Source organism: Jaculus jaculus, chromosome 9 (assembly GCF_020740685.1).
Source record: "Jaculus jaculus isolate mJacJac1 chromosome 9, mJacJac1.mat.Y.cur, whole genome shotgun sequence".
Lineage (NCBI taxonomy): Eukaryota > Metazoa > Chordata > Mammalia > Rodentia > Dipodidae > Jaculus > Jaculus jaculus.
This window is the reverse complement of record NC_059110.1, coordinates 13825765-13840347: the sequence shown is the minus strand read 5'-3', so window position 1 is coordinate 13840347 and position 14583 is coordinate 13825765. Positions and strand designations below refer to the sequence as shown.

At 39.3% G+C, this 14583-nt stretch overlaps 1 protein-coding gene across 1 annotated transcript in view; it reads right to left on the bottom strand.

The window, feature by feature from the left end:
• The window catches only part of LOC101612525 (nesprin-1-like), a 183927-nt gene that overhangs the window by 62953 nt on the left and 106391 nt on the right, over positions 1-14583 (bottom strand). Inside the window, exons 6-11 of the mRNA XM_045158732.1 lie at positions 14548-14568; positions 13997-14089; positions 12094-12272; positions 9211-9407; positions 6671-6780; positions 515-622 (exon numbers count right to left, since the gene is read on the bottom strand). Coding sequence (XP_045014667.1) covers positions 515-622; positions 6671-6780; positions 9211-9407; positions 12094-12272; positions 13997-14089; positions 14548-14568 — 708 coding nt within the window. The remainder of the gene's footprint in view (positions 1-514; positions 623-6670; positions 6781-9210; positions 9408-12093; positions 12273-13996; positions 14090-14547; positions 14569-14583) is intronic.

The window sequence follows — 14583 nt, the reverse complement described above, 5'->3', positions numbered from 1 at the left end:
GACTTTAGCTGCTGAGCCATCTTCCTGGCCCTTATGAACTAAAATTTCTATAAAAATAGTGAATGCATGGATCACCAAGGCCTGTGAAAGGGATGGCATCTTGGACTAGTATGGGAACAGTACAATTTGAAACTACCTGTTTAGAAAGAAGTCATGTTATTAGGTTATATTCAGACAAGATTATATATATATAATATCTTAATATTATATATATACATATATATATATAGTATTAAAAATATCTTTCTCTGGGCGTGGTGGCACATGCCTTTAATCCCAGCACTCAGGAGGCAGAGGTAGGAAGATCACCAAGAGTTTGAGGCCACCCAGAGACAACATAGTAAATTCCAGGTCAGCCTGGACCACAGTGAGACCCTACCTTGAAAAACTGAAAAGCCAAAAAAAAAAAATATTTTTCATTAACATAATTTAAAGATCATGCATAGATAACATAACATATTTACCATGCCCAGCAAAAGTTTCTGAAATCTCAAAATCTCCTTTCCACCCTTACCTGATATTTGTCCTGCGGACTGGAGTCTGCCGTCTGCGCCCTTGTCAAATCTCTCTCAAATTGTTCTATCCAAACTTTTGTTTCCTTCAAAATTAGCTTGTCTTCTCTCTGAAAGCCAAGAAATGTACAATTTTATTAGTAATTGAATTTAGTTAATCGCTGATTATGTCTAATATATCACTATATCCCGATCGTATCTAAAAGTTACTTTCTCCTTGTTTCCCCCAAGTTTGGAATGACGAAAGAAAACTGAATCTAGACAAAAAAAAAAAAAATCCTTTTTTTGTGTGCACGTGTTAACGTGTTTCATGTGTGTTGGTGTGTAGATGAACAACATATGGAATCCATGTGCTTGTGATGCCTATAAGTTAACAACAGTCGTCTTGTCTTCTGCAATCACAATTTGCTTTGTTTAAAGAGACAGGGTCTGGGTTGGAGAGATGGCTCAGCAGTTAAGGAACTTGCTTGTAAAGTCTAATGACATGGGTTTGACTCCTCAGTACCCATGTAAAGCCAGATGCATAAAGTGGAAATTGGCACATGCATCTGAAGTTCATTTGTAGCAGCTAGAGGTCCTGGCACACCCATTTTCTCCTCTCTCCCTCCCTCGCTCTCTCTCTCTCTCTCTCTCTCTCCTTGCAAATACATAAATAAAATATAGAAAAATAGAGACAGAGTCTCTCACTTGAACCTAGGACTCATGTAGCTAGTGTAAGTAGCCAGCTTGACCTGAGGACCCTCTGGCTCAGCCACCTAGGTGCTAGAATTATATATAGTACATTGATAGTACATATATAGTACTTGGCTGGGAACCCAAGTCTGGTCTTGGTCCTTACACAGCAAGTGCTTTATTTACTGAGCCATCCTCTCAGCCCCCTAGTAAAAGATCATAATTCTCTCATTGGTTACTAATGATCAACCTTCTTTTTTTTAAATGTCCTATCAGCACTTGGGGAACTTAATGTTCCTTTAAGTTGGACCACTAACTTGGTAAGAAATATGTGCTCAAAACAGGTCTTACATTGAAAAACACTCAGAATGAGCAAGAACTGGAATGAAAACATAGCCTGGGGGGTACTTCCCAACCCAAAGTCTTTGGTAATCAGGGAACTGTTGGGAACGGGATGGATTTGAGCTGAATTTAAGGAGTTGACTTCTCAATAGTATTGCACCCAGGGAACATATTGCTATTGTAAAAAGATATTAAGGGGCTAGGGGGATGGCTTAGTAGTTAAGGCATTTGCCTGCAAAGCCAAAGGACCTAGGTTCAATTCCCCAGGACCCATGTTAGCCAGATGCATGAGGGGATACACATCTGGAGTTTGCAGTGCATGGAGGCCCTGGAGGGCCCATTCTCTCTCTCTTTCTCTCTCTCTCTCTCTCCCCCTCTTTCTCTGTTAAATAAATAAATAAAATATTAGAAAAAGATATTCGGGGCTGGAGGGATGGCTTAATGGTCAAGGCATTTATATTCGTAGGTCTGTGCACAAGGGTATTAATGAGTATTACAAAGCCATCTGTTGAATATATACATTTAGCATTCATTTTCATACTTGTCCCCATAAATAGAAGCAGGGCCATTCCATTCTAGCTTTGATTTAGTGAACATTTTCTAATTTTTCATCAGGATTTTACTTTAACAATGCCAAGGAGACCACAAATATGTTTAACATGCTGTTTTGGCGCTTACAGTAGCTCGCGACCACCCATCTCTCAGGCTTGCCCTACCATCGGAATCATTGCCCGCTGCTCTCGTGGTTTGAATGACAACTCAAGGTCACCTGTGCCACCCACTCAGGACTGACACTGGCACCGCATGGACGTCGTCCGTGATTTCTCCCACTGTCTGTTTTCACCGAGGAGGACGTTGCTTGCCTAAATAACTTAGTTTTCTTTTTCCCCTGAGGCCTTCTCTGAGAAGTTCTTTTTCTGTTATACAGAAGACTGGGTCTGGGGGTTTGTCTCTAGTCTGGTGCTTCTTAAACTTTAGCATGCCCTGAGTGAGCTTGTGAGAACCCAGATGACCACACACACACACACACACACAGACACACACACGCACACACACAGACACACACACACTTCCTGGCTCGATAGATCTGGCTGGGCCTAGACCCAAGAATTTGTATCCCGGACAAATGTGCAGGGGACCCCAAGCGCACTCATCTGTTGCTACCCAGAACCACAGAGGCAGAGCCCTCCTCTGGCGACCTGCCCCAGCCCCCATCTATCCAGCCACGTGCCTGCCACCTGTTTCCTCCCTCACTGTCTCCCCCCGCAACTTGCAACACGGCGTCTGGCATTCAGTGTCGCTCACCACAGGACTAGGGGGTAATGACTGATGGGTAACATAGGTATGAAGAGAAAGAACTGAAACGGGAGCCAGACTATGGAAAGCACGGGCTCGTCCCACGATGCTCGTTTGAAATGAGCAGGTGAATGCGATCAAAACACACGCTATGGCCTGGGGAAATGGCTTGGTGGTTAAGGCGTTTCCCTGCAAAGCCTAAAGACCCTGGTTCAATTCCCCAGGACCCAGGTAAGCCAGATGCACAAGGGGGCGCATGTGTCTGGAGTTCATTTATAGTGGCTAGAGGCGTGCCCATTCTCTCTATCTGCCTCTTTCTCTCTCTCTAAAATAAATAAATAAAAAAAAATTTTTTTTAAAAACACTTTTTAGTATGGTTTGCTTTTTATGCTCAGAAAGGACAGATGCTGCACACTTAGGAGCTCAGAAGAAATATGTCCTCAGTTTATGTCCCAAATATCAGTGGCCAGAGCGGCCACTTACTGACTGCGTCTGAGAGAGCAGGAAGTTCACAGCCAGCCTCTGAGGACAGGCCTGTCTTCAGCCTCTGCTTCTGGGACTCACTTGGGACTGCCCCTATGAGCAGCTGTTTGTTCCTAATTGAAATTACTTCACAGTCATTTGAGAATTATGTTCCCAAAATAATTTTATAAGAGTCCATTTAACAAATGACTTTGTGGTGACAGAAAAAGGTAAGAAAGAGAGAGAGAGAGAGAGCTAATTATACATTCAATATTCTCCTTTCCAGAGGAAAATAAAGTTGAAACTGATAGAGTCACATAGTCCGTTGCCCAAGTGGCTTTTCTTACACTGAAAATTATCACGTGTTCAGAAGACATGGCATACTATTTGCATATGGAAGACCAAGTTCTGAAAAGCTAATCTGTCAGCATTCTCTCCATATCTCTCATACACACACACACACACACACACACACACACACGTGTGCACACACACACACACACATTCATATTTATGCCTTGTTTATATCTGCAGAAATTCATACTTCATGGAGCATGAGATAAAATTAATTAATTGAATATTTGGCATGAAATTAGTTACTTGTGATTTTCTATTCTAATGCTGATGCCAAATCTATTACATTGATAGATGTTTAACTCCAGACCTAGATGGAATATAAAGAAAACCACAAAAGCTAAAGAAGAATGTAAATACTCCATAACTTGCATGGTGGCAAATATAAAACCATTCAATCCTCAAATATTTTAGCACCTACTGTGTCTGTGAACTTTACTAAGACATGTGACCCAAGACTGAGCAGAGATGTGAGGACACAGACTGGCCAACTTCCTGAATCCTTACCTTTTTTCAATGGATTCCTGTTTGTTATTTTTTGATATGAAAATACTCATTTCACTTTGTTTCTACATAATGTTTCAAGAGAACAAACACAGTTATTATAAATATCTTTTTGATAGTGTTAGAACATTGATAATATCTTGTAATGAAAAATTAGTGAGTGAGTCCATGAGAGTGGCTTAGGTTGTCACTAATGTTTAATCACATATATGTGCATTATTTGTTCTGTTAGAAAGTCAAAGCAAGTATGGTGAAGGTATTAAAAGAAATGTTTACAGAAGGATACATGCATGCAAAGAGACAGCCAACACGCTGTAGAATAGAGACTATTTGAAATGCCCACTCAAGACTGCTTATATCTTACCTTACAACTTTGGAAAGAATTTGCAAAATATGGGAAAACTGCAAGTATTTCCTAACAATAGGAAAAGATAATATATGGGAAAAAATACAAAAATAAATCAGGGACAATGACATAGAAAGACAATGGAAATTCATTGACAAGGGATCTGCCTAATAAATAAATACTAGAAAATTTTAAGGGTGTAATTGTTTTAAGATGTTTCCTTAACTTTTGAAAAGACAATGTAGTTATCTGAAAAAATTACATGTTTATTTAAATTTGAAATATTCACGTGTGGAAATGAATGTAATTTGGAACTGTGCTTTGAGATTGCATTAACTATTTTAGAAGATGAATGACATAAAGAAAGATGAAATGAACACATTCTTCTGGTTCCTATTTGAAAATCGGGGTTATGCTTCCTGGCCTTTACTCTCTCTAGAATGGCTTGAATGTTTTATCATTTGGTCATTATAATGGTTTGCTTTCCTTACTAATCTCTAGAGCCTCAAAATGTTCCAAAATTCCCTTTGAGATCAGGACAATGAAATCGCAGAGGTGCATATTGAAAACTCGCTTTCTCTTTTCCCTGTGACTATTTTGCCTCATAATAAGTTTATAAAAAACAGTAAATGCAACCTGCTCCCCTATTATTTGTTAAAAATACAATTTCAGAATTAGGAAAGTCACGTCCATTGCTGTCACAGTGAAAGCAATGAGGTAATGTGGTACCTTGTGTGCAAAATGAAGCAAACTTGCTACAAGGAAACTTGAAAGTTACAATTAGAGTAGGAGGGGGCAGAGATGGCTTAGAAGTTAAGGCACTTGTCTGCAAAGCCAAAGGACCTAGGTTCGATTCCCCAGGACCCATGTAAGCCAGATGCACAAGGTAGTACATGCATCTGGAGTTTGTCTGTAATGGATGTAGGCCCTGGTGTACCCATTTTCTCTCTCTCTCCCTTTCAAATAAACACATAAAAATTAAAGTTAATTTTAAGAATTAGAGTAGGAATTCTGCTTCTGAAAAAGAATCTTATAACGAACCTTTCTTATAAGATTGTTTGTAGGCATTTATAGCAGTTGTTTGGATGAATAAGTTTTGTACAGCATATGACAACATGGTTCTTCATAAAAGTAGTGGGGAAAGAACTGTGGAATTGTATAGGCAGTGCTGTGTGTGCGTGCATGTAGGGGGGGGCACAGGTGCATCCATGTGTATGTGTCTATGCGGAGCCAGAGGTGGACACTAAGTGTCTTCGTCAATCATTCTCTACCTCATTTATGGAAACAGGATGTCCCGCTTGGAACCTAGAGCTCACCAATCCGGCTAGTCCAGCCAACCTGCACGGCCCGGGCCTCTCCTTATGTGCCTCCTAAGCTGGAATTACAAGTGAGTCACTGTGCCCGTCTGGTATCGACATGGGTGTTGAAGACACAAGCTCACACTGGCAGGGCAAGCTCTCTACCCCGTCAGCCATCACCACAATCTCAGTTTTGATTCTTGCTAAAACACTGTGAGTCTACATAGGCATAGAAAAATCTAGGGAATGAATGCTAATATGTTAATTTACTTTATATTTACTAGGATAGGATAGGTTCTATTTAGAAGTTCAAATACAGATACTTTTTTTTAAAACCAGGTTTTAAAAATGTATAACAATGAACATAGTTCGCTGAACCATGATGAAGAATGATACTATTAACCTATTGAAAGCCAAGCAAACCAACCAAAAAAGTAACTATATCTTTTACAAATCGTGCCTTTCTTTCATGATTGTAGTAAATGAATATAATAAAATCTGAAAGGCAAAATTATATCCCATCAGTTCAAGAAGAATTAGGAGGCTCAAGATCTTGGTATACAATTGATATACTTAAAATCACTTCAGCCCTCAGATAACTAATAAGCCGTTTCCCCACACTTGTATCTTTCCTTAATTATAATTCATCTAGCACTTACTAGTAGTAATTTTCCTTCTCTGAGGCATCTATCCAACAAATCAGATAAACATTCTCCTGGAATCACATCCCCACCTGCTAATAGCTATACCCTACTCAGTTCTCAGTCCCAGCCAGTTGCTCACGTACTAAAATGCATTCTAACTTAACTTCTTGGAAATGCTATGCATAAAAATTCAAACTCATCCACAGGTTGACTCTTGGCACGCTAGAGAAAAACACCTACCTCGTTCTCTTGTCCATCAGCGCCTGCACTGTGGATGTCGGGATAGTGCTTCAGAAACTGGGCTACATAGGTCATAATAGATTTTTCATCTGGCTTGTCCACATCAACATCTGAAAATATGACAATAAAACAGCATGCCTTGAATCAGAATAATATAAATTCTGAAATGTAGCTATTACGGCAAAAAAAAAAAATACAACCTCAATGCAGAAGGAAAACAAATTTACCACTCACAGTAATTTAGTCTCTAGGATTCATGGAGGATATTTTATGACTCAGAAAGAGGGTGCTTATCACAAAGAGTTTTTAGGAAAGTAGTACATGTTCCAGTCAAATAATCTCAACATTAATTGATCATAAATCTAAGATGCTGCATGGTCATTCAGGCATTCTGCCCAGTTAGTAGAATACATGTAACTTGTCAGGTTCAGGATTGAAGTGAACGGGGAGAATAAGAATGCCCATAGAGGTAATGCTTAGTGGCAACCTGTCTAGTGATAAGCACGGCCAATTACACATAACCTCCTTATACTGAGAAACTTTCATATAGAGCAATAAGTGATGTCTGATATTTGATTTCTTACAGAGCCTCTTTGCTGTGGCTACTGTTTCTAAATTATAGTACTTTGTACGGCCATGTACATTTTAAGGGAGATAGCCTTAAAACCAATCTCAATCCTTGTAGTCTTGAAGGTACAGATATTTACCTAATGAAACAAACATCAGTCAAAGTAATACATACATATTCAGTAATGACACATGGTTTTGGACACATAAAAAGAGCTAAGTGTTGTAAACAAATTTTAAGTATCCATGTCAAAGTCATTAAAAGCAATACCATTTTGCAAAGCAATATAGACAAAAAAAATTCTAACAAACCCCAAATATCATAATCAAAAGAAAAGCAAACCTAGTATTTTATAAAGATTCCTTTTGACTAAACATAACTTTTAGGGTTCATCAATGTAGGGTTTAAAAAGTGCTATAACTCACCTAACTTACTATTTGACTTAAAATAATAAATAATCTCCTAGAATTACTTGATGACTGAAATGTAATTTTAGAAATGAAAAGATACCGAAATGACTGGTATTGAAAATGCAATGTAAAAGATGTGTAAAACTGTTTTAAGAAGGGTGAAAGTAGAAAGCAAAGCAATATTTAATATACTATATATGACATGATTTAATTAGGTACTAACATTTAATGTATAATGTGTTAATATGTACCATATTCCAATCCATGTGTACCTAAGTTAAAAGTAATTGTTATTTTGCCGGGCATGGTGGCGCACACTTTTAATCCCAGCACTCGAGAGGCAGAGGTAGATGGATCTCCATGAGTTCAATGTCACCCTGAGACTACATACATTTTAGGGGCTGGAGAAATAGATGGCTTAGTCGTTAAAGGCAGCTACTCACTAAGTCTGCCAGCCCAGTTAATTCTTCTATGACTAATCATATTTGCTTGCAGTGTATGACAATGCTAACACAAGAGAGAGGTCTCAGCTATCGTGTATTACCAAGCTGCTGTTTCCTATTGTCCAGTATTTTAAAACTGTATGTAAGACATACGGCATGCGCTGACAATCAGTGGGCTTTTCTCATTTTCCCACATACCAGTCATTTATGGTGAACCAGACTACAGGATTCCCATACAAGATAATTTTAGGAACAATGCCATTTACGTAATAAAATGGCTACAGATTCTAACATTGACATAGTTAATTCTAGGTCAGCCTGGACCAGAGAGAGACCCTACCTCAAAACAACAACAACAACGAAAGTCCTATTATAGTTATTGGTCCATTTAATCTTTACCTCTAAAAGTTTATCAATCCAAATAGGTTAAAGAACTACTGAAGGAGAAGTGTTTATTAGAAAAATAGAGGACTGTTTATACTTGGGACAGCATTATTTCAGCAGCCTGAGTTTCTGATAAAAAGCTCCTAGGGTAAGGGAGGAGGAAAATCCTTTTAAGCCCTTTCATTCCCCACTGTGGGTGTTTGAATCAGATACTCCCCCATAAATGCATGTGTTCTGAATGTTTGCCCCCCAGCTGATGGCAAATTGATGGGTGGAGCCTCGCTGAGGGAAGTGTGTTGCTGGGGAAGGGGGAGGGTGACCCTTGAGTTCTCTTAGCCTCTAGCTTGCCAGTGTTTGTTAGACTTGCTCTTTTGCTTATTTCCACCTGCTGCAGCAGAGGTGACGTTCAGCCTCTGCTAATGCTATGCTGTTTCGTGGCATCATGAAGCTTCCCCTTGAGACTGTTAGCCAAAATAAGAAAAAGAAAAAAAGAAAAGAAAACTTTCCCTCCATCAGCTGCTTGGTTGGGTTCTTTGTTCAGGCAAAGAGAGGTTACCTGAAACAACCACTAAGAAAAGTTTCATCTCTCGTTTGTGCTTCAAATTGATGCCTGGTCTATGGGAGGTTTCATCCTTGACTATCTTGTACAAAAACAAAGTGGGCAGTTCTTGTCTATGTTAATCACTGAGGTCCAAAGCAACATTCTAACTTTACCAACGATCGTATTTTATATACCTTCAGGGTCCAACAGCCTTGGGATGCCCAGCTGCACTTCAGCAATAGTGAATGCGTCTTCCAGATTTTCTCTGTTGGTCCTGCTTTTCACCTTCTCCAAGTCCACCAGCTCAGGGCGGATGGCATGGATAACTGAATGGAAGGCAACCCCGCTTCTCCAACTGCGCCCAAAGTCCTTCACCTCTATTCCCATCTGCCTTAGTGTGAGAAACACAGAAAAGAACGTCACATTCGGAGTTAATACAAGAACTTTTCTCATGGTCTCATGCAAATCTTAATAATTTTCACCAATGATGTGCTATGTCAGTGACCTGTTTTTGAGTAAAATTAAGCACAATAAAAATTTGAGAGCATAACAAGTTGTAGAAATTCTAGTAATATATGGTTTTCTTTGCTTTCCTTTCATTTTCCTTTTTTCTATCCTTTTTCAGACAAGGTCTCACTATGTAGCCCACATTGGCCTTTAACTGTTTATTCTTCTGTTTCAGCCTCTTGATTCCTCAGAGTACAGTTATCACCACGTCCAGCATACATGTCTTCTTTTCTGTGTGGAATTCTACAGTAATTGGGATGACCAATTTGAAGTACATTTTAGGGGCTGGAGAAATAGATGGCTTAGTCGTTAAAGGCAGCTACTCACTAAGTCTGCCAGCCCAGTTAATCCTCCTATGACTAGTCATATTTGCTTGCAGTGTATGACAATGCTAACACAAGAGAGAGGTCTCAACTATCGTGTATTACCAAGCTGCTGTTTTCTAATGTCCAGTATTTTAAAACTGTATGTAAGACATACGGCATGCGCTGACAATCAGTGGGCTTTTCTCATTTTCCCACATACCAGTCATTTATGGTGAACCAAACTACAGGATTCCCACACAAGATAATTTTAGGAACAATGCCATTTATGTAATAAAATGGCTACAGATTATAAAGTTGACTCTATGTCGAGGAATAAGTTACTTGAAAAGTACATGCTGGGATGATGCAAATGGCAGTTAGTATAAAAGTTACCCACAGTTTGGTGGCATAATGATATCGTTTATTCTTTTTTTTTTAATATTATTTATTTATTTATTTGAGAGCGACAGACACAGAGAGAAAGACAGATAGAGGGAGAGAGAGAATGGGCGCACCAGGGCTTCCAGCCTCTGCAAACGAACTCCAGATGCGTGCGCCCCCTTGTGCATCTGGCTAACGTGGGACCCGGAGAACCGAGCCTTGAACCGGGGTCCTTAGGCTTCACAGGCAAGCGCTTAACCACTAAGCCATCTCTCCAGCCCTATCGTGTATTCTTACAGAATGTTCATGGCATAGAGCAGGCACCTCCCCATGCCTCTACAGTTTATGCAGTGGCTCAAGAAATGGATTTCACTGATGTGTTGCTGGGTAGAGAAGAACCCTGGAGTTCATGATTATATAGAGTGGTACAGATGATGTTACCCGTATTCAAGTTGCAAGAATGACCTTGAACTATCACCATTCACATCCTAGAAACCTAACATAGCAAGTGTGAAGCTAAGCTAAATGCAGCATTCAACTTGTTTCCCTCAAGCTACTATGTGATTAAATTAAAAGCATTACTTCTGGTTCAGATGGCTTGATGTCACTGCGTTTGCACTATGACAAGCATCAGCATGTGATCACTTGTCCTTGTCTCACACCATGTGTGTTCCCTGGCCAGTTAAACTGTAATGGAGGTATTAATGGCAAAGTGCTGGCTATCAAATAGTGAACAACAAACCAGGGTTTGCAAATGTAATTTCTGCTACACATTCTAATAAACCACAAAAACGTTTTTTGAGGAAATATCTGTTACTGCATCTTGAATGATAAATATCTAACCCAAATTAGAAAAGCATTAATATAGCCTAAAAGGTGAGCAACACTGCATTCATGAGTAACACTAATTATCTTTAGCTTTCCACTATTCAGTTTTGATCTTTAATCGCTTTAAAAATAGAACTCTCTATGTTTAGTGTCCAAATATCTTTAAAGTGTTTGTTTATAACTATTTTCCAAAAGCAGTTCATCAGATTCAGATGAGACACACACAGGCCAAACAAAGAGAAAGTGAATTAGTTTTACATGTCATTTAGGAAGCTCAAGAAAAAAACAAACAAAAAAAACCTTTCATATGAGGAAATTTTCCCCTGGCCTCATCAGACCACAATATATGGTAAAATCAATTGAAAATTCCATTGACATTGTAGTGAAAAGATACTTTTTGAGGCCACTGATTGTTTACCCACCACTATAATGAAAATATATACCTATCTAAATTTTTATCATAGCTATAAATTTGTAGCTCACAGATAAATCTGTGTTCTAGATAAAACTAAGACCAAAAGAGGAATATTTTAAAACTAGAAAGTTTTAAGAAATAACAAGAATTTTCCAAAATACAGACCTTATTTACATTGCTACATTTTTCATTTGTTGAAAATTTTATTGATAATTTTAATGCATGAACATGCCATAGTTTTATCATAGTCCCAACCTATTACTTTCTCCCCGAAACCTGTTGGACATAATAGTCTTATTAAGAGATGATCAAGTATAAGCTTTTAGAAAAGTATTGTATTTAATAAGATCATAAGCTCAAAACAATGACCTCATTAAAGCACCCTCATGCTGCTAACAAAAACAAAGACTTAATCAATTTTGTTAATCACACAATGAATAAGGAATCGATTTTACTGCCCTATTGTTCTTGGTGATTTCCTGTTTATATTTTTAAATCAAGGAGAGTGAGACAACATCTAAAGCAAAGATGCTCATTCAAATACATCTTCAAACTGCACAGTCATTACAGGCTACGTAAGTAATGAATTGGTAACCACACTGTTACCAAGTTTTAGATTTAAACAAACGCTTGGTACTCACTTGCCTACTGCATACTGAACCCATTTTAACAGAGCCTTCTTGGCATTGCCCTGGATCTTGGTGGCCACCTTGCGTTTACTGGGCGGGCTGGCAGTCTCAGAGCTGACTGTGCTGTCCACAGAGGATGCACTGCTGGACAAAGACTGAAGCTGGGGCAGGTTGCTGGTCAGCTCTTCGATCTGTTTATAAGTGAACAACCAGAAAGCATCAAAATTATCTTCGTTCCTCTTTGCTCAGAGAGTTGAGCAAATGAACTTACTGCAACTGATACATCTTAGTATCCTTAACATGGCTGAGAAACCGTCAGCTCTTACAGGGCATGGCTGACACCTTAGGCCTTCTGTTTTCCATTGTGTGTCTAACACAGCCACAAATATTTATTAACTACATAATTAGTTAGTGCTATGGTTTGGATTTGTTACCAGGAGGTTTATATGCTGAGAATCTTGTCACTGGTATGGACTCCTTGAGAGATAATTAGGAGAGCTGCAAGATTTTGTGATTGGTACCTTTCTTATGAGGCTCTAGTGAGTTCTGATGAGAGTAAGACCAGCTTTCCCGGTCACCATGGCTTCTCCTCTCACCATGTGATCACCTGCTCCTGCCAGGATCTAATCCACCGTGCTAAGACGAGGTGGGGAGCTGGCCCCAAGCTGCTTATACTTTCAGTCTCCAAAACCATGACCTAAATAGAGTTGTTTTCTTTATAAATTACAGTCACAGTTATGGTGTGCCAGAAATGGAAACAGATTAACTAATAAAACAAACTGTAATGATGACTCTAGAAGCAATGGCAAGTTAATTTTACCTAATTAGGTTCAATAAGACTTAGAACTCCTTCCTGAAGGAGAAAAAATAAATAAAATGAAATTTTCCTGAGCTCCTTAAGCACCTATATTTATTTCCATTGTGACATATCTCCTATTCAGTGTGAGAAAGTCTCCTGGAAGACTTTGGGTGGAAGGCTCATGTTTCAGGGAGAAGAGGAAATTCTACTAGCAAAACATGAGTGTATGAAGGTCACAGTTCTGCTAAGTCAAGGATCATCCCCAAGGGTGTGGCAAAGGAGAGCATTAAAAACTGTCCATTCTCTCCCTTCTCTTTAAAAATATTTAATTAATTTATTTATTTTAGAGAAAGAATGAGAAAGAGGCAGATAGAGAGAAAGAGAGAATGGGCACGCCAGGGCCTTTAGCCACTGCAAATCCAGACACATGCATCCCTTTGTGCATTGGCTTACATGGGTCTTGGGGAATTGAACCGGAGTCCTTAGGTTTTGCAGGCAAATGCCTTAACCGCTAAGCCATTTCGCCAGCCCTCCCTTCTATCTTTTTTGCTTGTATGTGTATGTAAAGCGGTGAGGGGGAGGTCTATGTACACATATATGCCCATGTAGAGCCCCCTTATGCTCGCCTGCAGTGGCTGGAGTAGAACACCAGGTGATCTGCTCCATCACTCTTCTGTCTGCTTTTATTTGAACCAGAGTCCCCTGTTGATCCTGGAGCTTACCAATTGTTGACAAGCTCCAGAAATTTTGGGTCTCTGCTTCCCTATGGGTCTGAAGTTGCAGACATGCATGGCTGTGCCCAGCTGTTTATGTGAGTCCTAGGGTTCAAACTCAAGCAGTCCATCTCAGGCCCTCATGCTTGCTCAGGAAGTGAGCTTAAAAACTGAGCCATATTTCTCTTCCCTCTCTCCCCCTTCTCAACGTCATATTAAATAAAGAATTAGCCGGGCATGGTGACACACGCCTTTAATCCCAGCACCTGGGAGGCAGAGGTAGGAGGATCACTGTGAGTTCAAGGCCACTGCGAGTGAATTCCAGGTGAGCCTGAACTAGAGTGAAACCCTACCTCGAAAAACAAAATAAACAACAACAAAAAATAAAACTATGGCACAATACCTGGAAGTACAGAATAATGGTCCATATGAGCCCAAGAACAATTGACGGCCGGCCATCAGCTATATCAGTGGAGTTGATGTTGACTAATTTAATCTGTTTAAAAAGAAAGCCCATGCTAGTAACTCACTAGAACATTATAGTTCAGCTTGTTATGCATCAATTAAGGTTCTGTTGGACATCAGTCAGGTTTGCTCATGCTTGCATCATGGTACATGGGGGTAAAGAGGGTTAGCCATGACAACAAATGAGGTTGCTATGGAAACCTCAGGGGCACTGGTTAGGTGTATACAGTAGGAACAAGTATGAAATGAATTTCAAGATCTTCTTTTGCTCAAAATAAAAATAAAAAAGTCATGCAGGGATTGCCAACAAAAATATCAAACAAAAACTTAGTAATTCTTTACATGGAAAAGCTGACTACAACAGAAGAAACCATAATGGGTAGTGTAAGAATATGCACTTACTGTGATGGTTTCTACCAAATAGCATGAACCTTAGGCTCTCTTTTACCTATAAAAATCCACAGTTAAAAGTTCTATCATTGTACTAACCGGAGATCCTCTGTACACGGACTTGCATGGGAAACA